The 24,923-nt window shown below is 37.6% G+C and overlaps 2 protein-coding genes and 1 non-coding gene across 3 annotated transcripts in view; 2 read left to right on the top strand and 1 right to left on the bottom strand.

Moving 5' to 3' along the window:
• The window catches only part of erm (earmuff), a 59,811-nt gene that overhangs the window by 14,916 nt on the left and 19,972 nt on the right, over positions 1-24,923 (top strand). The gene's annotated exons all lie outside the window — the stretch shown is intronic.
• Positions 5,118-5,190, top strand: TRNAR-UCU (transfer RNA arginine (anticodon UCU)). Its single transcript has one exon. It is a non-coding gene; the product is annotated as a tRNA-Arg (tRNA).
• LOC106617097 (carboxylesterase 1E) lies at positions 17,698-20,851 on the bottom strand. Its single transcript, XM_014234093.3, has 3 exons — positions 19,781-20,851; positions 18,681-19,142; positions 17,698-18,624 (listed from the first exon to the last, which is right to left on the bottom strand). The coding sequence occupies exons 1-3, from the start codon at positions 20,726-20,728 to the stop codon at positions 17,812-17,814; spliced, it is 2,223 nt and encodes a 740-aa protein (XP_014089568.3). The 5' UTR covers positions 20,729-20,851; the 3' UTR covers positions 17,698-17,811.

Below are 24,923 nucleotides of genomic sequence, written 5' to 3' on the forward strand. Positions count from 1 at the left end.
GCTTGCGGAAACATTGCTTTGTTTCGCAAAATCATTTTGTGTGCTGCAGAATTTCGAAATGGAATTTTGAAATTATTAAATATACAATACATATATACATGTGAACGTAAATTAATTTGTGCATATTTGCATTTGATTAGGGGAAGTAGAACATTAAGCAATTATGTGTGTATGTGTTTGTATGTAAGTATTGTATTTACGTAGTTAATCGACTGTAAAATTGGAATAAATGTTACAAATGGTTTTTTTATAGACCTTTAGTTATGTTAGGTTTATCTTAGGTTGACTTACGTTCCGAAAATGTCGCTAATAGATCAGATTTACGCGAAATTTTTTTCAACGATTATGGACAATCATTAATTATCTCTGAGAACCATCAAAAAGAAAGAAATTTTAAAAGAGCCTACTGAGAACAAGAAGCCACATCAATACATATTTGATAAAAGATTTTTATTTTTAGTTAATATATCACAAAATCTTTACACACGGCAATATATGTATATCGAAAAAGCCAGATTCGCATAGAAATTCATTGTTATATTCCGTATTCCATATTTTTTAATTTTCATGTACTCATTTAAGGTTTATTCTTGAACCAGAAACGTTTCATGGAAAAACATTGTAGTATTCGCTCTCAACGTCAGACATTTTGAAGCATTGTGCTCTCTTTCGTTTTACATCCTTTTCTCGAGCCATGCACATGGTACCCAGCCCCTCAGTTACAAGTTGCAGGGCTACTTTTTTAAGATGTTTAACAGTTAATTAGATGATTTTTCTCAGCTTTGAGAAGAAATGCTTAGTAATTTTTCATTTAATGAACCTCTTAAGCTGGGAATTTCTAAATTGATGTATTTAGGTAAGTTAGAAAAGATTGGTCTTAAGACGAATTTTTGGTACAAGAAAGCTGAAGAATCGGTGAATTCTGAGAACAAACATTTTTTTGTCGGTTATAATAAAGTTAAATAAAAAGCAGCAGAATAGGATGAGCTCATTATCGAAAGTTCTTGGTTTTATGTTACGAATGCGTTAGAATGTGAATAGATAGTTAGATGAATTCTAATTCCACTCGAAAGAATTGCGTCGGCTTGGCGGCTAAGAATGAATCAACCCAATTTTTGTAGCCCGGTTCTGATGAGAACCGTATTCCATTGAAGGTATTCTGCATCGCCGCGAACAAATGCTAGTTAGAAGAGACAAGGCCTGAACTTTAAGCCGTTGGGTGAGAAAAAAATTCCCAGCCGCTGTTTTCCTAGTAGTTTTTAACTGGTGTTGTAACTTTAGGCCGAGCGTTGTCTAGTCGCGAATTCTTCAAATTTGGTCCAAATGGGTTCTGTTTTTTTGTTAAGCAGATAATTTAATGCAATTTATGATTTGAACAAAATGTCGGCCGAATGGCCACCACGGCTCAGTTTGCATATCTCCACCCGTTTATGACCCGGTGCAGCATATCGACTTTAGTGCGCAGAAGGTTGTCTTCGAGCTCCTTGAGTTTAAACGTAAAACATGAGGTGGCGCACCGTCTTGTCGAGATCATCAGCGTCGATTTCATCGAATTCCGGGAAAAAAGAGTGGGTCAACACCGTGTTATAACGCTCGTTATTGATGGTAACAGCCTTTCCTGTTTAATTTCAAAAGAAATAAGGCCCGATGATGCCGCCATACCGTAATTTGCACCAAACGCTCAATTTTTGGGGATGCAATTGCGTTTCCTGAAACACACGAGGATTTGACTCATTCGTTTATTAACGAAGCCGATAAGCCAGAAACGGGCCTCATCTGAGAAGAGGATTTTTCAATGAACGTTTTTTTTTAGCTCATTTAGATCTATTCTGGGCTCAACAGGCATATGAATTTGTACTTTGCAACACATTTTTGTATTTGAATATACGAGTTGTTTAAGCTTTCAGTAAAATTAAATTGCACTCGATTTAACAAAAATGTAAATCCCCTCCCTTCTAATGAAAACGCTAAATAGTAATCAAAACTGCTTATCTACTTGCAATTCAACGCCGCACAACACCCCTGAATAGTATCACAGGTCGACGCGATTTCAGCTTATCTCCCGCCGAAATCAAAAACACGCGAAGAGCTTGGTAACTGGTACACCGAAGCACCGTATTGGTAGCGGGTGTTAGACGGGTCACAAAGCGCCGGTAGACGGTGCGATTAGTAGTCGTTCATATAATCATATATGTATGTATAAATATCCATATATATATATGTAAATGTAAAAAACATTACAACATATATAAAAACAACAATGCAAGCTATATTTTGTACTGTCTGCCGAGTGCCTGAGTATAATGCAATTTTTCAAGTGTTCAATTCGCTGCTGAATTCCATTTATTCTCAGCCGAAATTATCGCCTTCAACGATCGCTACATGCGCTTTTAAGGAAATCCAAAAGCGCTGCGAGCATTTATTTCAACAGTCTGACGCCCTTTTCTTCTTCTTTAGGGGGTTGCTAGCCACTTAACATTTAACGAACCAACAACAAACCGAACGTTGCATAGAAATTCAGTGAATTTTAAATTTATTTATACACAACTCTGTCCCTCCCTAACTGGAGTGGTGAATTTTGAATAAAATACGAAGCTTACGTGACTCGCTGCAATTGTGCAATTGTGCACCATTTATTTGGATTTGTTAGCTCCTTCGAGTGTCGCCGCATTGTCCTTTCGCTTGTTGTTGTGCTTCTGTGTTGCTTTCGTTTGGCGTGTAAATTAATCAAATTGTTTGGCAACAATGAAAACAGCAACAGCGGCTGGTTAGACTAGCTTCAGGGCATAAACGCACTTACATTTGCATATGTTGATGTGTTGGTGCGCATAAATCTATTTAAATGTCTCAATTTGTTCAACTGACCGCATTGCACCCGTTCACTTGTCACTGGAAATTTCGTAGGCGTTTTCTCACCTTCGATTCGTCGATTTACTTAGTGATTTATAGAGGTATTTACTCGGATATAAATTTCTACGCTTTGCATTACTTAGGAAGTAATGGTTAAAAAAAGCGGGTTACACATGAGCCAAAATTAGGGTCAGTAGTAATCAATACAGGTTTTTGAAACAAGTTTGATATTTCAAAAATTCTGAACTAATTTTTCACCCAACCTTTACGGGCAGCTAGTTTATTCATACCAAGCCCGAAGTTGCCCTTTTACCTGTCTTATTTCTTCTTAGGAAAAATCGAAAAATGATGGTATATGAAAGCGTATTCATGAATGTATTGAAGTTGGATGGTAATCTCGGAAGTAAAGTTCACTATAGCGATCTTTCAAGTAGTCGTGATCCAACATGGTCTTGCAGCTAGGTGGCAGTTAGATGTTCGTCGGCCGTGGGTTTAAAGTCTTTTGAGTGTTGCACGGTTAACATATCTCCCAAAGCCTTCACAAGTTTTTAATATTATATGGAAATGGGTCACAGGGTGTGTGAAAAAACAAAAACTTGATCGTCTATCCAAAAAAATTCCTAGGTATTATCTCTCACTCCCATTGTACCAGATCAGCGAATGCTTCTATAAGTGTATAACTGAAAATAGATCTAATTTCGCGTCGAAAAGGTCGTGAAAGTTGCAAGGATCGCAGTATCAAGATTTGTGATAGTCATATCTATAAACCGTAATCGAACTAAGAGTATAATTCACCTCTCGAGAAATTTAAAGCTTTAGCGAAGTTGATGTTGCCATATTTGTCGCAGAATAGAAGAAAACTACAATACTTGTTATACTTTGAACAAAACGTCGGAGACTCAATAAAATATATAACTGTTACGCGCACTAGTCCTCTAGTTCTTGAGATATCGCTCTGAAATTTTACGAACATTCTTTTCTGCCCAAAAAGCTGTTTAGATGTTGTAACTGCCGATATCGGATCATTTCAGCATATATCTGTTGTACAAACTGAACACTTCTTGTATGGAAAACTCTTTCATTTGACGAGATATCTTCAAGAAATTTGGCATGGTTCTTTGTCCAAGACTATGGTACAATTTCCTAATAAATTCTTCAAACCGGATCGCTAAAGCATATAGCTGTCACACAAACTGACCGATCAAAATTTGTATACCCTTTTATGCTATAAGAAATGCACCTGTGAAGGGTATTACAGCTTCGATGCAACCGAAATTAACGTTTTTTCTTGATTTTGCCTATTTTCCGTAAAAAACTACAATATAAGTTTAATAACTAGTAACTAGTTACTTAAATTAAAAATTGTGTGGTAAATTTTACATATTATACAAGTATATACCCATATTAAGGCGAGCCATAAATGAATTACAAAAATTTATATCGGAACCTCAAGTTCTATGTCCACCGATACTGCTATAGCCAGTATTAAATTTTAATAACAATTGAAAACAGTAAAATAGTGTTTTAGATGGAAAAATGTTTTAGACCACTGTGCTATACATCATCATCATTCCTAACGAGATCTACAGTTTTTGTGATGCAAGGTTTTAGCGCGAAATTTTACTCATTGGTGATATAATAATTACAGAAACGCTCTTATGGTTTTTTTATAACTGCCCTAATATATACAATAACTTACAAATTAACTGCATACTAGAAAGTGACGCAATCAGGCAACTCCACATTAATATTCATTCTCTTAGGCAACTTTAATTCAGTAAATGTTATTTTTATACAATATATGTATATGAATACCTGTTACAGATAATTAACAACATTAAGCATACATACAAACGCACGTATATTTATGTAATCTACATACTTACAAATCACAGTTGTTTTCTTTTCTGGCAAATTGTGCTCGTGCGTGAGCGTGCACACCGCCACTGTATACTTAATCTTTTCGTTAACAAACAATCACAACAACTCAAACATACATATGCTTTGTATTTTATGTTGTTGTTGTTGTTGTTTATTGTGTTTTACACCTCTGCAGTGCGTTTAGTAGATTTTTTAAACTTTTTTTGCTTTTTGCTAATGTTTTTTGTTGCGCGATTTTGTTATAATTTATGTTGTTGTTGTTGTAGCTTTTTATTTCATTATGCTATGCTGTAAATATGTATAAAAGTTGTTTGATTTGCTTAGTTTCGTGTGTGTGAGGCGATTTTTATTAGCTGTGCTCGGTGTTGTGGAGGCAAACGATAAGAGACCCTTTGGCGCAGCGGATAGCGCGTTGGACTTCTAATCCAAAGGTCGCGGGTTCGATCCCCGCAAGGGTTGTGTGATATTTACAAATATTTTAATAGGCAAGTGCGTTGGGAAATCGTATATGTTAACATTAGATCAGATTCACGCTTACAAAAAGAGTATGTAGTTATGTATATCGGAGAAATTAATGCATTGTTTGTGCTAAATAATCATGTAAATTGCCTCATGCTGAGATATATAGCGCGTGAGATGTCGCCAATCGCTAAAATTGTATTTATATCATCAGCTAATCTAATCTAATCGCGCCCAATCTGCATTTATATTGCTATCGCTTCAACAGGCTGTATTTATAGCCATTTAGGTGTTTATTTTTGGAGATGTCGATATACTCGTATATATGTATGTATGTTATTAAACATAATACTTAAATTATCGCGGTGTTGCCAGCTTTTCATTATTTATAACCTTTCATTTCTTGAACTCTTTTAAAAGTTTTGGTAAAGTAAAAAAATATTAAAAAATAATTATGTACCAATATTCTCATTTAAAATATCTCAGAACATTTTCATAAAGATCTGAAGGTCGAAAGATCATCTGCATTAAATGAAAAAATTGTCGAAGAATCACCGTTAATTAAATTATATTTTAGCAGGAAGCCAACACCATCTTTTATGAGCGAGTAACAGAGAAAGAGTTTCGTGCGGGTTTATTCACCTTAAAGCGGGTTTATACACCTATTTTTTCGACTTGGGTCAATACTTTACTTTTTAGTAGCAGATAACACAATAGACCTTTAGGGTTTGCAAATTGTAGTTGATATCTTTTTAAACTTGAAATAAATTTAATATTTTAGACATAATTCTTTATGAATTTTTCTATCATATTTTAACTTAACTTAACTACTTATAGCCAGTAATTGTCATACACCCAAATGATAACTTGTTCAGTCAAGTTAAATAGCTGAGCTATCAAAATTGAATTGATTGAAAAATAGTGTTCAAACTTACTCAGACAAGACAAGACTCAAACTCCTCAGACAAGACAGCTGTCAAAAGTGTTTTGATTTTTAGCGTAAAATAAATAAATAAATTTTAAAGTTTAACTAATGATTACCAGGTTTTATATTTAAAAGGCAGCATTACAACCAAACATGTCATTTCTCTTTTGATGACATTTAATTTTCTCACTAAAAAGACGCATTCTCCTCTCTTTGAATAAAAAACACAGGGTTGCATGAGAAGTTCTACGTAAATTCGTATATTTAATAATAATTTACTATTCCTTTCGATCATAACTCCATGTTAGCATTACTGTAAAATACCATATTTTTAACAAAAATAATAAATTATGTCTCTTGATCTGTTTTTGCGGCTGAAGCGGTGAAGAATTTATCCAGGATACGAAAAGTCAGTCACAATCATGTAACAATCATGATCAATGACAAAAATCCGGCCGTTTACGACGGGTTGCTTTATGTAGATACCACAAAACGGCTAAGTCATATTCCTTATTGAACGTCAAATCAAACGATAAACATCACCTTCATTTTTGCCGACTTGAAGTGTTCTTTTTTTTGGTTTCGGTTCATTTTTTGAAACGCCATTTGCTAGTAATGATACGCTTAATAAATGTAGGGTTCTTAGCTACGTTGTCAAACATCTCTTTGACATTGACACGCTTCATACCCAAAACATTAACCAAAATGTGTTGAGTTGATCTATAGTAGATGTTGAGATCCACTGATATCTCTCTGACTCCAGCAGGCCATTTTTCAAACAATACTTCTCTAACCTTTTCAATATTATCGTCATTAATACCATGATTCACATGAGGAATTTTTCGATGACTTCGCGACATTCACCGAATGCTTTGTGCAACTCAAATACTTGTGTTAGTGATAAAGTAGATTTTCCTCAACACTTCTGCAACATTTCCAACGACTTTTATCGTTTTTAAGAGATGTGCACAAACTGGGAAGAGATGCAATGAACGGTTTCTTTAGATTGAGTACATAAAGTTAATAGTGCCTTGATAGTTAGATGTGCGATAGTTAATCATTCTTTTACAGGTTGGGTATATGTTTGCGACAGCATTGTATATCCGGAAGGTGCATGATGTTAGACTGTTGTTCTGTTTGGGTTTGGATGCGAGAGAGCCGATCGACTGTTGATATGTGGCATAAGCTGGTTAGCTGGATGGTCTAATTTACTGAAGTATTATTTACTGCTGGCGAGCCGGTGGTCTCATCATCAGTCAGATAGTACAGTTTTTCCTATGACAATCGATCAGAAATGTTCGAACACCTTAAAAAAGCATCCAATGGCAGTATAAAGAGGAGTACTTTCAAGAGGATAGTCTACGTACTTTTGAATCGACCTGAGTATCATATCGATGCTGTTATAGATCCGGTAGTATCGCTATTTTTGAGAAACGAGTTGAGAATATTCTCGGTATCGATACTGAACACATTGCTGTAGGACACCGTTCCTGCCTGAGAATTCCGAGCCTGGAAACAATTGTCCCCGATTTCTTAGATATGATTTAATACCCTTTCACTTAGGGTCTTATATCTACATAAATAAATCATGTAGATATGCAGATCATGTACGCATGTACATACATACATTCAAAACCATCTCCCCCACAATTTAACACCGGCATATGTTTGCCATTTTTTATTTGTGGAAATAAAACAGTCATGACATTTTGACATTGAAGTGAGGGAAGAAATGAACAAAGAGCAGATCAAGCTTGTGCGAGTCATTTGAAAGAGCGCAAAACTCGCTTTCATTTCGCTTTTATACATAATTCAATGAGCTGCCGCGCTTTAAAAATCGTTAAACGGCAGCAATGGATAATATGAAGAACAAAATGCACGTACCAATACTGCCGCAGTTGTAGCGGCTCATAATAATAATTAACCGGAAATTGTGCACGCGCCACAAACGCGAGCATGAAGCATAATAATAGGCGCGGAGGCGCACAATAATAACAGACATGTCAATCAGTTAGTAAAATGAGTAGAAAATAAGTAAATGAACTTGTAAACGGTAGGCAGGATACCCATGGGCAGGGTCAAACACATATTTGGATATGTAAAAGAACTTTAAAGGATATTTTAAGACAGATTTTTGAATGCCAATGCCAACAGGAAGACGCATAGAGTGTGCCAACTAAATAATATAAGCATGTATATATGTGTGTTTGTATGAATTGTATAACCAACGCCACCGCCAATGCGCCGCTGAAGACAAAAGCCATGTGTCAACGACCGAGAGACGCGCACTCAAAGAGCCAACCAAGCACTCTATATACACCTATATGAATTTTGAAAGGATATGTGTGTACCTTTCATTTGTTTTGCAAGCGTTTCCGGTGACTGCTACGAAAGCGAAATTGAAATTGAAATACCACTCGATCGGACAATTGTATGGGGTATAACAAATGCCAAATGCGAAATCCGAAATGCCAGTGACGTTATTGTTTTCAAGTGCTGCAACAAGAAGCGCAAGGCTACGCCTGCCAAAATGCTAAAATTGTAAGTACTAGATGATAAGGACTGCTACGTATGGCATACGGGGATTGGAAAAGTGGGTTGAAGACATCGCTGACTGAAATCTCGAACACGCCCAACTCAAGGTGCGACAAAACGCTTGCGCCAAAGATGTTTACGGCGTACCGGTTCGCGCTTTACATTACTCCTTCTGGCACATGTTCTTTAATGCAGAGGATAATAAGCATGCGCGCACACATATACATGTCTATGTTAATATATTTGAATTGGCAGGGTGGTGGCGCTAGAACCGGTACGCTAGAACAAAGCCTGCTAAGTGATCAGAACGCTTTGTATTCTACACATTTTCTTGAAATAATTTTTGCTGATCTGTCGTACGGTATTTTCCTGCAGCATAAACATACCACTTAGTTGTTGTTATATTACGTGGATGGCTTTTGATTTGAGTTGGTGGCAGCTGCACGCCACAATAATCGCGTACATCACCATAACCACCAGCACCACCACCAACATCAGCACCACTTTCATACCGAAACAATGATCGCGTTAGCTCGATTGCATTTGGCGCACACCTTGCTTCCTGTTTCGTTTCGCTCGACGCCTTACGTCGGCTGTCTGCCGCTCATAGCATACCGGAAGACGCGAGACAATGAGTGCCCCTTCTACATTTTTGACTGCGTAGCTCTTATGAAATTTATTTGCAATATCTTAGGAGAGCATAGCGTTACGTTGCGCTGCTATTTGAGGGCTGATCTGGCAGACGCGTGCGCCAGGACGATCAACGCAACAGCAGCCAGGAACAACGACAACAAAAAGCGCTGAAAATTGAAGGCGTTCTTTGTAGACGCATTTGGTTGTGTCTTGCGCGCTCCGTTTACATTTCTTGCTGCCGGTAGCATATGTAGCAATTAAAAGGACATGTGCATTTGCGTAAAGCGAGATTTTTAATTTGAGCGCGTGCCTTCGGATGGGAGTATGTCGCTCGCATTTTCTACATCTGCAGATTTAAGTATATATACGTTCGACGGAGAGGCGTTACAATGTGCTCAATCTCAATCTGAAGTACCATATTTGCACTTCGCCTCGGTTGACAGCTGTGCTCTCTTACTTGTTGACAATGCGGATTTTACGCTGTTGAATTTGTAAGCAATTAGCTCTTTTATTGCGGAAAAAATGCTCCTGAATTGGCACAAATAAGCATTTTAAGTAAATATGACGTTTAATAATTAAATGAACTCGAGATATCAAAGAATTGTGATTAAAATATTGAGGAAGTTAAGTCTTGAATAGAAATATTTATATTATGCAAACAGAGAACAAAAAGTGTTTTAATTTAATTGCAGCACCTCAATGCAAGAAAGTAAAGAGAAATATGTCGTGCTGAAAACAAAATATATAAGCGACTGAACCAAAACTCAGGAGCACTATGGCCACCGCATCAGACTCAACCTAACTGGAGAACGCGCATTCGATTTGATAAAAATAAAAAGCGAAAATATTTTTCTTCCCAAGTAGAAAGAGCTGAGCCTTAGAGTAGACTCGATATTTTCATTTACAAGAGCGGGCCTAATTCGGTTGTGAAATAGAAATAGGGCTTCTTCTTACTGCATTCGCTCCTTATGGACCTTCCAGGCATAGGTCGTTAGAGTTATAGGCCGGACTAGATAGAGTTCCCCACAATTTGAAAAACCAATCAGAGCTCACTTGAAGACAACTAAACAGAAGGGGATCAAATAATAAGATTAATTAATACAATTCCAATAAGGATTATAATATATATCATCATCTGAACCGGATGCACGGTTTTATAAAAAGGAAAGGTAGGTAGGTTTAGGTGCTATAAAAATATTTAGTAAAGCTGCGACATTAAGACCAGAAAATTTTTAATCTTCATCAATATTTATTTTTTCGTCTTCAAAATATGCTCCTTCTGAAGCGATAAACATATGTCAACTCGACTTCCATTCCATTGAAACATGGCTTGTAGGCGCTGTCCGGGTACGCCTTCAGTTCTTCTCATTTTCTTTTACTCCCTCAATCGAGTTGAAACAGGTTCCACGGAGTGCTAACTTGAGTTTTGGAAACCAAACAAAAAAACGGTGAATACCGTGGTTGATCGATGATGTTGAACGAGTTTTTGGTCTTAAAATCGTTCATTATACTCTGTAGCAACATGTTGTACAGACCAGAAAGTTGCCGGAAATGTTTTTACTCGCGGTTTGGTTCATCATGAATTCGTTCCAACGGTATAGACGGTCAACAAAGAGTAGTATTTGAGCGTTTTGAGGCGTTTGCGCGAAAACATCCGTCGTAAATAGTCGGAATTGTGGGCAATTTCCGGAAACTTTCTGGTCCGACGTTTAGAAATCCAATGATTTTGTTTGTTGCTCTTAATGATATCTAATACCTTTCAAAAAAAAACAAAGAGCTTCGTTGTTAAAACTTACGATAAAACCCTGACCAGAAATGTTTTCTTCGTTATATTAATTCCTGATGCCATATATGAATTTTTAATCCATCTTCATTTATAAAAGATGAATTCATTTTTATGTTTTTAGTCAGCGAAAAGACCCTTATATTCCTATGTTACAGGTTTTTCAGTTCCCAGTTGTGCCTCCTACCTAGTTTAAGTTAGGTTAAGTTACTTGTTTGATTTTCGCAACAAAAATCACGAAGGATACCACTAAGACAACTGAGAATAATGATCCAATGCACATTCAGTAATAAGTGGGCTTTATTTTTTGGATCTACTATAATTGATTGACCATGGTATTGAAGTGTATTGAGTTCGTGACAAAGCTTGGTTCGTAGATATGTTACAACCGAAAGTCAAGACTGTCAAATATACATACTTATTTTTACGTATAACAACTAGACGAAGTTGTGAAGGAGAAAAAAAAGAGTCAAGTTTTTCAAGTCAATCAAATATAACCAGAACTGAACTTATCATTTAAGTAACTGAGAAAGGCCGTTTTTCCCACTAGTCACATAAACAAAGATCAATTAACTTTCAATACACTTGACTTCTACCGTACGAGCATAAATAGATATTGGCAAACCTCACACTGTTAAACGCAACACTACAGCTCACCGGATATTGGGCGCAGCGTCAATAAGTCATATAACGGAAATAGTTGAAATGTCTATTTACAGAAAATACATCAAAATAAATAGTCAATAAATGTGGCAAGTGGCCACGAGCACATTAAGTTGATAAACACACAGACACATATACACAGAGTTAACAACAATAACACTTTATTGATGATCTCATAAATACAAACAGCAACAACTTCATAGCTTCCGTTACTTGTTATTCACACTAACCCACCGACCACCCAATAAAGCCATTTCTTCATTACACTCCCTGCGAGTGGCTTCTACGCCAACCCAATTCGCGCGAACTCCAACCGCAAGCCAGCAACTGTGGTATATATTATACATATGCATGTGTGTCCATGCCACAGCCGGAAAATGTTCAAATTATGTGTGTCGCGTGCGCCACCCGACCGACAGCGTTCAATTTGTCACAATTAATTGTATAGCTGCCAAAAACGGAAGTGGCCATGAAACAATAACAACAAGCGGCAGTTGCAGGAGCAGAAGAGAGTGTCGGAACGGCACTATATTTATTGCCATTTAACCTTTTTTTTGGGTTGGTCAAACGAGCATATAAACGCTTTCATAATGCGCTTAAATTGTTACTACAACAACGTCAATAATACTGTAAATACACCCTTCGCGCCCATTTATGACTGCGTCTGCACGCCTACCACCTTTGCTCGCTAACTAGCCGGCTCACATGCTCAGTGATTACACGCTCGCTTGTCAGCAGTGTTAGAGCTACAAACGCCTCTTACATAAGGACGGGCGCGTGCGCTATGCTATTTACATACTTGTTAGTAGTAAGCAGGTCCAAAATACCTTATCCCAAAAATATGCAACAAAAAAAAATAAAAATAAAAAAGAACGCCGACACACGTTTCCACATTTGACTTGTTTACTGCTTCTAAATCAACAGCACAAAAAAACAAAATACAAAGAAAATATTGTAATTCTATACTTATGTTTGTACGTATGTTCTATCCACAAGCTGGTGCGATTTTCTCAGCGCCAACGCGATATAGAAAACGCCGAGCAACCCTTCAACGTCAGTCGTTTGACAGTCTTTTCTCTAGCGGAAGTATCATGTTTGTATGTTTGTAGGTGTGTGAAAGAGTTCTGCAAACATGCCCGCACTCCTGGCGCTCTCTATTACAGAAAATATCAGATATTAGCTATTTGCTTACGGACAAATAGTTAAATATGCACCTACTTTTGTTTGTATGTCTGTATGTAAGCTTATTTCCAGTGTAATCCTACACTCTTCTTCATAATTCTTGTCACTTTCTAGCACTAGTCACACTCTTACTTTTCGTAAATATTGTCTTGATAAATACTTCACATCATATCCTTTCACTAATTTGTTATGATAATAAAAATATCATATCGACCAGACCATTCAAGATATAAAATGTTTTCAAATCCACTTGAAAATGTTACATAAAAATGCCTCACAGCATCGGGGTTATGTAGTATAGTAGTGTACTGTACTAAAAGAACAATGATAAATCGTCTCAGTTTGTATCACTCGACAGGTTTTGTGGGAGTCTCTTATAACGTTTTAGTTCTTTTATCTCCTTGAAAACTTGCATAATACCCATTTGTTTTACTATCTCCATGGATTGGTTAAATAAGAGCCGATTGACCGCCACCGATGACTCCACTTAATACAGATATGTAGTTCTCCGAAGTTTTGCTTTCCGAATACATATTCGTTTCGTAATTTTGAAGAAATCGAATATACGGTCCATTAACCTAATCATATATTATTATTATAGAAGACTGTGTTTGGGTTTTTCAAGCTGATGTATGTTCGCTTTATTCCTCTCCGAAGTTTTTACGTGCATTTTTAGTAACGCGTCGATTCTTTTATATTCCCAAAATATAAAAAATAATGAGTCTTTGTGGTTTCCGAATACCTAACCGTTACTTAACAAGCTCTCTTATTTACTTGCAACAATAGTATGAGAGTAACTAAAAATGTTTTGTTTCATGAAAGAAATAAATTGGGTTCTTCTCGTTCTACACCAGATTCATTTCTCTCATTAATATTGATAGAACAATATACACGGTCCATTCGAATAGTTCGAAATTATCACTTAAGAAGCACCCAAATTGCTTGAGGTTTTTCAACCTGACCTATGTTTTCTTTGTCCGAGAAGTCTTACATTGCATAATTCTTTTTAGTTGCGATAAAGCCTAGATAAATAGGGGTTTAATGTGCTACAATGTTCCCTGAACTCAACTCTAACTCTTGATCTGCTGTTGGTAGGCCTTTGACACGGATGTTGATTGGGAACTGCCAAAATTTTCTATGTACAACATCCTCGGCTTGTGGAAAGTTGATCTTATGGCGTCGTTGACTGTAATTTTCATCGAGTCTTTACTCCTTCTAGTTAGTGAAAGGGGTAATCACGTTCTTTTTGGCTCTCGGATAGCAATAATATTTAAAACACCAGCCACTGTTGAACTGTTTGTTTCAACTTCCAGTCTGGTAATAAGTGCGTTGAAAGTAATATGTTAATTGATCTCCCTTTTCCAAACGAAGTTGTTATAGAAGAAGAGTCGTCTGTTTGAAGACAATTTAGTATTTTAGGTTGTAGTGTTCTTTACTTGTGTACAAACTCCATACTTTCAGCCTTGAACTGGGTAGAAGTGAAGCTAACCTTCAATACCCAGACACTCTAAAGTACAATACATAAGTGTCGGAGGATTTGCGGATTATTATGAAAACAGTATGTTCGTGTTGTCGTACAACAAAACTTTGGCTGCGTTTGAGCGACGTCGCTCTCAGATTCATATTCGAAATCCCTATAATTATGTCAAAAACACTCAACAAGCAACAACCAATTTTGTAAACTTTTTACCAGTTTAAGACAGTAGCTGCGTGTTGTTGTTGTAATCCTTTAACTGTTTTCATAATTTTACAACAACTTCAACTGCCGAACCGTTGCACGAGCGTTGACATTAATTTTAATCCCATTTGTATGCCAAATAATTGTGACATTTAAAAACTGGTGCGTGCAACAGCAACAACAACTTCTACCTCTTTACAACGCACACACACAAACACTTCGTTATTTTGTTGTAAGGCGTTTCAGTGCCGTGGCTGGAGTTGAGTTTTGGAGTTTCAGCGACAATCAAATAATTTTGATTTTGTTGGTGTTGGCAGTTGTTGTCACACCCCTTGCTTTTAGCGCCCACCTCATTTGTGTGGTATTATTATTGTTATTGTTGTCATGCACACATTTAATCGGTTTGTTTATGACATTTCTATTGCTGTCACGGCGCAGCGATTCGTCGGCAGCCTTGAAAAGGAGCGTTAGTGATGAGAAGAAGCTGTGGGAGGGGTGCTAGGATGCGCAAAATGTGACCGAGATTCACTTGACAACGGCTTAGCATTTTATTGTTGCTTTCGCAGTTGTTGTTGTAATACAAGGTATACACGCGCCGCTGTGATTTTTGCTACTTGCAAGCGAAAGTTTTTATTTGGTCGTCACTTTTTTCGTGCCACTGCGGTCGATTTGTACAGAAGAATAAACAGCGAGACCTCAACCCACCGCACACACCCACTTGCCGATGCTTTGCGTTGCTTTGTGTGCGCTTTTGTTTGCACGTCGTGTGGTTAAACTTGTCATTTGCTCTGTGGTAAGCGTTCGGTTGGGCGGATTACTGCGTTGTATTGTGGGCGTTCGCAGCTCGTGGTCCATAACACTGCTACTAACGATGATGGTGGTGGTGGACGTGGTGTCTCTTAAGTGCTCTCAAACAAAAAGAACACATTTGCTAGATTTCCACCTTCTATGGTTTCCTTGTCTTTGCTGGCATTTGTTTTCATTTGCCACCCTGCCTCCTGCACCGATTCCCTGCCGCCAGCTCGTTGCTCTACGCACCCATTACAATAGCCCTCACCTCACTCGGTGTGTGAATTGTAATTACAGTGAAATCGGCTTTTAGCACTTGTTCACATCCACCCATCCAACCAGATTTTCACCAATTCGCCCGCTTGTCAGCCGTTCGACCGAAACGTTAAAGCGCCAAGCCGTCAGCTCGTCAACCCGCCAGCTTGTGCGCCCTCCTAGCGCTTGTTTTGATTTCTTTCCGTGTTTTGCGTTTTGTTTTTTTTTTTGTATTTTTTGCTTGCTGACTCGGTTTGGTTTCGCCTTCCTTCGGCAACGTTTTCGCAAATTGCAGATCTCCTCATATGTCATGAAATTCCTTGCGCACATTTTCCTCATAATTGGCTGCTGTTGCTCCAGCTTTTGTGCCATTCGATTGCAGTGCTGAATTTTTTTTTGGTATTTTTGTTGTACTGTTGTTGTGTTTGTTAAACATATTTCGCCTGCTTACTTATTAACACACTCATTTAGCCGCGTCGTCGTATGTTAAGCGGAGGAACGTATGAATTTTGACAGCATTCAAGTACGTGTCAAAATTGTTGTGTCAGCTGGGGGATGAAGTTGCGGCTGTGGTGGGTGGGCGTTGCTGCAGACTCGGTATTTATGGTTAAACACAAATTATATGTTTGGTGGCTTCTGGTTATAGTGATTTCTGTTGTTGTTATAGGTGGAATGATGTGGCTCGGTGTGCTTAAGGTTTTATTAAGTGGAAGTGATTTGATTTTCTGCAAATCCGAGCTGGAAATTAATTGATAATAGATGTGTCAAAAATAATGATACTTGCGGAAATAGAAAATACTAATAAAACCGTTATAATTAACACTTAATTTATTTTATATGTGGGTGTAAATGTACTTCTCTGAGGGATTTGGCTTTGGATTAGATTAAAGCGCCATAGAAGCTGTGCTGCTTGCCATATTTTCAGTAAAAGTTGAAGCTTTTGCCACAGAAGAAGATTTGTTTAAAAATGTTTGCCTTTTGTACACTTTCGATTCCAAAATAATTAAGTTCTGAGTATATACATCAAGTCTGAACAACTGAGCATAAGACAATGCGACTCATCGTCTTCCAAAGACCCTCCTGTTAACTTCAGTCTTCGCTATACATCTAGTCTCAGCTGAAAATTTTTCGCAGCCCAGCGAGCTCTTGTATTATTTCAGTGTTTTAGAGAACATTCCTTCAAGTACAAATCACAAGAAAATGGTGTAATTAGCATAAATAGTTTTAACCCAGTGAACAAGACTTGCAATAAGGTGTTATTGCTATTTCGGCGCTAATGAGTTTGAGTTCCTCTCCTCTTGGAATTTTCAAGGCACGTTAGGCCTCTTTTATTTTCCTCTAGCATTAGCTATTTTACTGAATTTTTTCAAAACAGTGGGGTCAACGTCATGAGTCATGTCAGCCGATATTGTCATTGACTACGCTTCCACTTACTGGCAGGTTGAGAAAAATACACGATTCAACAGCGCAAGTAATCAATGATACTCGATTCATAACTGAAATTTTCATTCTCCCCCGTCCATCTTGCTCTATAAAGTTAAATGGATTTACAAGTTTAGGATGAGAATAAAACCGATCATTGAAGTAGAAATCGACAAAGTATAATATAAAAACTTAAATGCATGCGTTTTGGGAGAACTTATCGTTACTTTACTGCAAGAGGTTATGGAACATGACTGTATGGTGTATTATATGTCATCGAGGATCACTTGGCTTTAACTATAAATTCCACAGATTGCCGGATATTTCGTATCAATGTTAATCGTCAACTACGATTAACACTAGAACTACGAACCGGTCAAAATGACCGGTTACATCATTTATTTATACCATTTCCTCCTTATCCCTATTTAATATTTTACGATAATGTCATGATTTTTATTAAATTTGTGTATAGAATTATATTATAAATTATTTTCTTCTTACGCTTCTAATTTTCAGACAGAAAGACGTATTTGAAATAGGTATATGGTAAATCTTCGTAGTTCTAGTGTTAAACCTTGCACAGCCAAAGTTTGAGGTTTAGTTTGATATAATTTAACAGTCTTTCCCTATCCTTTAGCATGGGATTTGAAAACTCAGATATTTATTGCAAATAAGTTTACAGATTCATCTGATTTTATTAAATTTTTGTTATTGATTTTAAAAAAAAAAAAATATATATAAAGCTCAAGTATTTCAACCCAACAAACCACCACTACCAAGCAGTCCACCACCGCCAGTCGATTGTCCACCGTGTCCCCGACCACCACCAGGTCTACCAGCAACACTACCAAGTAATCCACTGCCGCCATTCGATTGTCCGCCTGGTCTCTGACCACCACTAGGTCTTTCACCACCACCACCCAGCGCGCCACCTAAAGTATTTCCAAGATTATCTACTACACCGCCATTATCCCCATCGCCTACGCCGAGAACATCGCCAACACCGCCCAGCGCTCCACCAACTACACCCGTTAACGGTGTCAGCAAACCACCCAAACTTTCACAAGTTGTAGAAGTCAGTGGCGTAAGTGAGGCGCCTAACACGGAGAGCTCACAAAAACGAAAATCACTGTCGGCACTTAGTTCCGTATTTACTTTTATGAAGGGCACTCCTTTGCCGGTTACGCTTCGAAAGAGCGAGATGCCGCCAGACTCTTTCTTATTTTCCGTGCCAACTGATTTGGCGAACGTCAATAACATACCAATTAAGTTTTTACGCACTTTCAGTTCTTCTTCATCGACCAGCTTTGCTTCGGCTATGGGATTTCCGAACAGATCATTTGCATCGAACATATAGCCGAGTTCGTCCCCATGCGCCACTATTTCTGAATTACTATTATTAGCTTGCTCCGAAACGATTGGTAGACCACGCAAGAAATGTATACCTTTCGAACGTGTGCCATTATATTCGAAGCTATACATAAATGAAGGCGCGATCTGAGACCACACCTGTGTGGTTAGAACAGCGGGCAGATTGAAGAGTATATCGGTGGTGGTTTCAACAACCTAAAAAAGGAATTTTCAAGTCATTTGCATTTATAAAACCAAAAATATATAAACACCTTCGATAACACTTGATCCAGATTTAATGTTTCCGGCACCTTGAGCAAATCGTTGAGCGTGGGTGTCAAAGCCGATGTTAGGCCGGGCAACACGGGTTTTAAGATTTCTCCTGTAACCTTATCGACGCGCAGAAATCCTGTTAGATCTTTCAGAACGTCGGTGAGTGAATTGAGAAATTGTTCTACCGAACCGAAGATCCGATTGAGCGTGCCAATGCTAACGGCATTCGCGGTCTCGTGTTTTGTGACGCCCGTTAACAACGGTATGGGTGTGAAGTTGCCACTACGCAGCTGTTCCTCCGGTGCACCCACAATTAAGCTTGGTAAAGCACGTCCATCGTTTTCACCCTCGATATGTGGCGTGAAGCCGGCACTGCCAGTAAGACTTTTAACAATCGCGCGACCGGCAAGACGTTCCGTTTGGACTTTCGAGTCATTTTGTATGATTTCCTCGGCGGATTTCTGATAAATGTATAACAATTTGTATTATACAATAGCATTTTTCATCGAAGGGATAAATTAATTAATTATTATCTAGAATACGATCTCTTTGAGGAGACTATCGGTGTTAACCTGTTTCCTTCTACCTAACCCTTTTGCAAAATTTTGTAAATTATAAGAGGCCGTGGTTCCAAATTTCATTTCAATGAACCCTATACTAGTCTTAAACTATATACCTTATCTGTCTTCTTCTACTATACTTTCTCTGAGTTTTAACACAAAAGCTGAGTGCACGGCGTCTTTGAAATTTAGGTTAAAAAATAATTGCAGTTGATATTAGATTTAAATGGGACTAATTTCGACTTAAGGAATATAACGAGTTTGGTTTGTTTCTTTTTATTACCTAAAAATTGTTATCAGCTTAGCTCTAAGTAGCTTTTATAACTGAACTTAGTGCACGACCAGTTTTTTATACAACATTTTTTTATTATAAAGATGATAAGAAGCTGCAAAGCCCTACTAAAACATATTTCACTCTATAATTGCCAAAACTCGTCGCAAATTCACTTTTTTCTACACACAGTTGTTTTCAAGCACATTTACTCACAATGAATATTACATATTATATATCATAATTTATATATACATTGTATATGTACCTCTCTCAAGCACTGCACAATCGCCAGCTCATTCGTCGTCGGACAACCATTAATGCTCGCCACCTCTTCCACACTCTGTACGGGTTCCTTGTCAGTCGCATATTGCGACAATGCTGTACCGGACATAGCCACCACACCCGATATATTACTTGCGCTACGTGCCGAACGTGACATCGACAAATACATTGCACTCGCAGCGCCCGAACCATGACCAATAGCCTTGATTTGTTTTGGATCGCCGCCAAAATGATGTATATAATCGTTAACCCAACGTAAGGCAGCAGCCATATCGAAAATCGCCAAATTGCCATCGAACTCCTTAGTGCCATCACCCATAATACCCAACGAACCAAGACGATATTGTGGTGTTACGACTATTATACCTTGTTGCGCCATAGGTGTCGCATCATATTGCGCTGCAGAACCATAACGGAAACCACCTGGATGTATCCAGACGTAAACTGGCAAACCGGTGTTTTCATCCGGCATACGTGGGGTAAACACGTTCAGTAGTAAACAATTTTCAGTACCCACCACGCGACGCGGATCATATGGATCGGGTTGTATACAGGGCTTGCCATATTGTGTCGCATTAATATCACCAGCCATACGCTTGTAGACTGGACGCGCATAACGCAATAGACCAATTGGTGGTTCGGCATAGTGCATGCCGAGGAATGAATAGATGCCAGTGCGAGTATTGCGAAAACCTTCGACGCGCGCATCGCGATTAAAGGTGCGCGTGAATACGACCGGATCGTCAGGTGGTGGCGCTTTCGATTGGCGACCACCCACAATACGTTTTACGCGTATATTTTGCAAGCCGTTTTCCGCAAGCGAAGCATCACAGAAAATTAACGCACTTGCCAAAACCACAAAAACAAAAAGCAGTTTAACCACTTTGGTGACAATAAAATTCACTGGCAATGGTTGTGCTTGTATAGACATAATGAACAAATGTGATATGCTTAATGCGAAAGTACTTGCTCCTCCAATTGTCGAATGTTTTTATAGCGAATGTCAAACAGTAACTGACGATGCGCCCTGCCAGCGAGCAAGTGTTTCGCTCCAGCGCTTTGCGTGTGAGCTACCGGCTCAGCTCTGAAACGCAAGCTCTGCGCGCGCGTCTCTCCGTCTTTATGAATATTTCGTAGCGATAGTGACGGTCAGCGGTAGGGTATTATGATTGCTACTGCTGAATGCAGATTAGTTTCAAATACGAATACTAATGCTGTATATCGCGTATATATCCAGCATTTATACATATATTTTCTACTGTTTTATTTTGCTTTGTCATTTCGTTGATATAATTAGCTGTGTTTGCATTCGGTAATTCCATATATTGAATTATCTTCAAGCTCAAACAATGTGAGGAATAAATAAAAAACACAAATTTATCACGAAACCCATACAACATATAATAATGTTTTTGTTGTTGTTCCACATAATAAAATGGAATTTGTCAGAAGTACTGTTATAACTAGAAGCTGCAATTTTTTTTAATATTATCTGATGTTAATAATATTGAAATTCGTCTAAAAAGTACATAGAATGCATTGCACTTCTTCAGCTTTGTATTCTACAACTTGAGACAAAATTTCTGCCGCCCAATCACAAGATCATGCGTGAGATGATATAATACATATTAATATACCTATATAAATCATTTGTTATTCATTACATAGCCTCGAAGCCGCAATGTTGTAATTTTAGAGCTCTCAAACGGAGTTTTCAAAGCTGTTGCGTGTTTTGCTTATTAGTCTGAATCCGGTATGTCAATCAAATGTCTGTTAGGAAAAACTTACAAGCAACGAGAATATAATACTACAACAACGTTGTTCCCGGAATTTCGTAAAATGTTTCGATAGCGAATTATTGAGGTTTTTGATTAATTGGCAGCCGCACTTATGGCATTGGCTCCCGGGTGATAGCCAAATTAAGCCTTGTCCAGCAACTCAGTGGATTTAGAAAAAACCTGTTTTTTTGCATCCTAACTGTCCAATGTCTCTTAAGTTGGAGCATTGGGAGTCTGCGGAATATATTCCCTCTCATTCCTGTGGTGAACCCTGAAATAATACCAAGTTCCCGTGTTCCTAGGAATAAAAGCTTTTTGGTCTGTCCACCATCAACAATATCCCAAACTTTGTGGTATGCCCTGTGTAACCCTTGAAAGAGCTGAATGGTCCGGGGCAGCTTAGGGAAATTGCATTTCCAGCTGCCCACGAACCGGCCACCTCATCTGCCTTTTTATTTATTATATATTGGTCTCCATTAATATAAGCCTGTCGGATCCAGTGCATATTAATAGTTTCAGTGATCAGTTTAGATATTGTTCCAAAAATGCTGTGCTTGTTTTTACTTGGTCGCGCTGAGTCAAAGTCTTGTTATTATGTGTGAAGTGAGCCGTTTGGTATCCCTAGTCTAAGTAAACTGTTTTCTACTTCTTGTCCCTTATTTGGTCGAAGTCAGTCTAAGCAATTTTGTGTGGTACTATAAAGGTGACATTAAGTGGAGATTAGTGTTCCTTCACTCGAATCTCCAAACCCACGAAAACATTTATTTTTCCCTACTACCAACAGGCGGTAATGCATTAAACGGTTTCGAAACTGCAGAGTTATACAAAGAAAAGTTTACATATTTTGTCGTGTTATGTTTATGACGTTGTTGTAGCGAAACATTCTCTATGCTGCTTTGGAGAATTTCACCGATTTGATAGTTCTAGACCGTATAAAATCAGAGTTCGTTCTCATTATTTAGAAGTAACTGCCGTTGGAACTGTTGGTTTTTTCATGCAGAAAGCAAAATAACTGTTATTGGAAGAAACAGCATATAATAGCAAGAAACGAGGAAACTATATGTAGAAATGTCGAAAGAAAACACGAGATCTAAACGCGACCCAAGGGAACGGCGAAATAGCAGGAAAACAGACACCGGAGTGGGTGGTAGAGTGAAGAATTTTTTGTCTTACGGACAAAAACTGTTTGCTCAGACTTCGACGAAGATATTAGATTTTCAAACTCTAAAAACTTAACTCTAAAAAGTGCCCATATATGGTAGTGAGCTGCATATAAAATTATTGAATTATTAGGATTCTTTACGGCATCATACTTGACTAACCTGTTTGTATGGTGATTGTTTTTGACTAAAGGAAATTTTGTCCATCAATTTCGAGTTCCCATAGAATTATATATATATTTTTTTATTCATTTTCATTTCTCTCTTAAATTTTCGCCATCGATTTATGAGTTCATACAAGTGTAAAAACTATCTACGAACAATTATTTTATGAACCACCTTCAATAGCCTGAGAATTTATGATTTTTCCCAACTAAATTAATAATAAATATAAAAAAGTAGATTATTTCTTCGCTATTAGCGGCTACAATCAAAGGCCAGCGAGTACTTTACAAGTAGGTAAATGTTTTGACAATTTCATCTGCAATTTTCTATTGTGGCTCTGAAACAAGAGGATTAAGTTGTTTTCATTGGTAGCGGTCAGTCAGTGAGTACACGCACACAACACACTGACATACAACAAAAAACATAATAACGATGCAAGCAACATTGTTTTTGTAGAGAAACGGTAGCAAACGGCAGCGACAGTGGCAGCGGCTAATAAAAGAAAATTGCCAATTATCCGAATTTGTGGCACAAATTGATGAAAATCCCTGCGAACTATTCAGATGCGTAGACCAAAGTGCACGCACACAGAAACATATCGGCTACTGTGTGCTGGGAAAGGAGCTACAGGACTTCAGCTGCCACACTTGGTGGCATTATTATTGCAACGGCTATAATTATTTACGCTTTTTGTTGTTGCTTTGCGTGCTGCTACTGTGTTGGAATCTCGTTCAGTCTCGCAGCCGATCGAAAGGTGTATCGTGTAAATCTGCGGAATTGGCTTTTTTTTTTAATAATTATGAGATTTACAGATGTTTTCCGTTAAATGTTTGCTTAAACTTCGTCTTTATTTGTGTAGAATATGAGTTCCTGCATTAAAACTGTTGTCTTCAACTGTAATATTTGCTAATATGTGCTCATAAGCCTCTCCCGGCTTCTGCTGTGTGTCTTGCGGTCTGCAGATGCGGTTTGCTTTGGCGGTTCTCGTTTGTTTGCTCGAACTTAATATGCAAAATACTAATTTGGACTAATTATTGGGATAGTAATTATAAAATATATATTTAAGGTTTATCGCTGATGTTTGTGTGTGGCGCACGACTGTGTGTGGTTTGTGAAATTACAGAGATTTCTCGGCATAGATAATGTTGAGCGCCACTTGCAAAGTAATGAAATTCTTGAAGATGGTGGTCAGCAATTGATTCTGAATGCTTAATGCTTTGGTAATCGTTTTGGTGCATATTTCAAGAGATTTTTGATTCCAAATTTGATTTTGCCTGAAGCTGGCTTATAGCAATCTCTATTATACTTCAGAGTCTGTTAAGTTAAAATTCTAATCCAACAACTGCAAAGTTCTGGAGTGGTCTACTTTTAGCTTATAGACACACGCTGAAGGGTTTGCGGACATTAATAGTAATAATACTCTTTTCAAACAGTGTCAGTCTTTAACCGTTAAGAGCATTTAAGCTCATAGATTATATTCTAATTTTTTTGAAAAAAAACTTTATCACTGAGTCTTAGTCAATCAAAAGTATAAACAATCATTTAATGCTAACACTTTCACTACTAAACTGAAGCAAAAAGAAGATCTTGTCGATATCGAGAAGCAAATTCTATAGGCTATGTAAACAAATCTTGTACCGACATAGCTTTTCTCGAAAAAAATTATTCACAAATCATAAAATGAATGCTATTACCATTCCTAGCAAGTTTAAGTGCCTGTGCTCTGGGTTTAGTATACTTGTGTCATCAAACAACTGTCTGAGAAATTGTTATATAAAAGGAAACAAAAACACGTATTATTTAATTTTTTGAAAACTCCTGAAGATGAAGTATATATATAGTATATTGTTTTTTTTATTTATTTATTTTTTTTTTCATTTCAACTATGTAACATTATTAGGTTCGTTTAAAAATTAACGAAGTCTTTTTTTAAGCTCCACAAACGTATGTTATAAAACTATCGGTAGATAACTGAAATTTAAAATGGAGGTCGGACCTCATGATCGATTTCCTCCATGCGGTT

The sequence above is a fragment of the Bactrocera oleae genome, chromosome 3, assembly GCF_042242935.1.
Source record: "Bactrocera oleae isolate idBacOlea1 chromosome 3, idBacOlea1, whole genome shotgun sequence".
In the NCBI taxonomy this organism is placed as follows: Eukaryota; Metazoa; Arthropoda; class Insecta; order Diptera; family Tephritidae; genus Bactrocera; species Bactrocera oleae.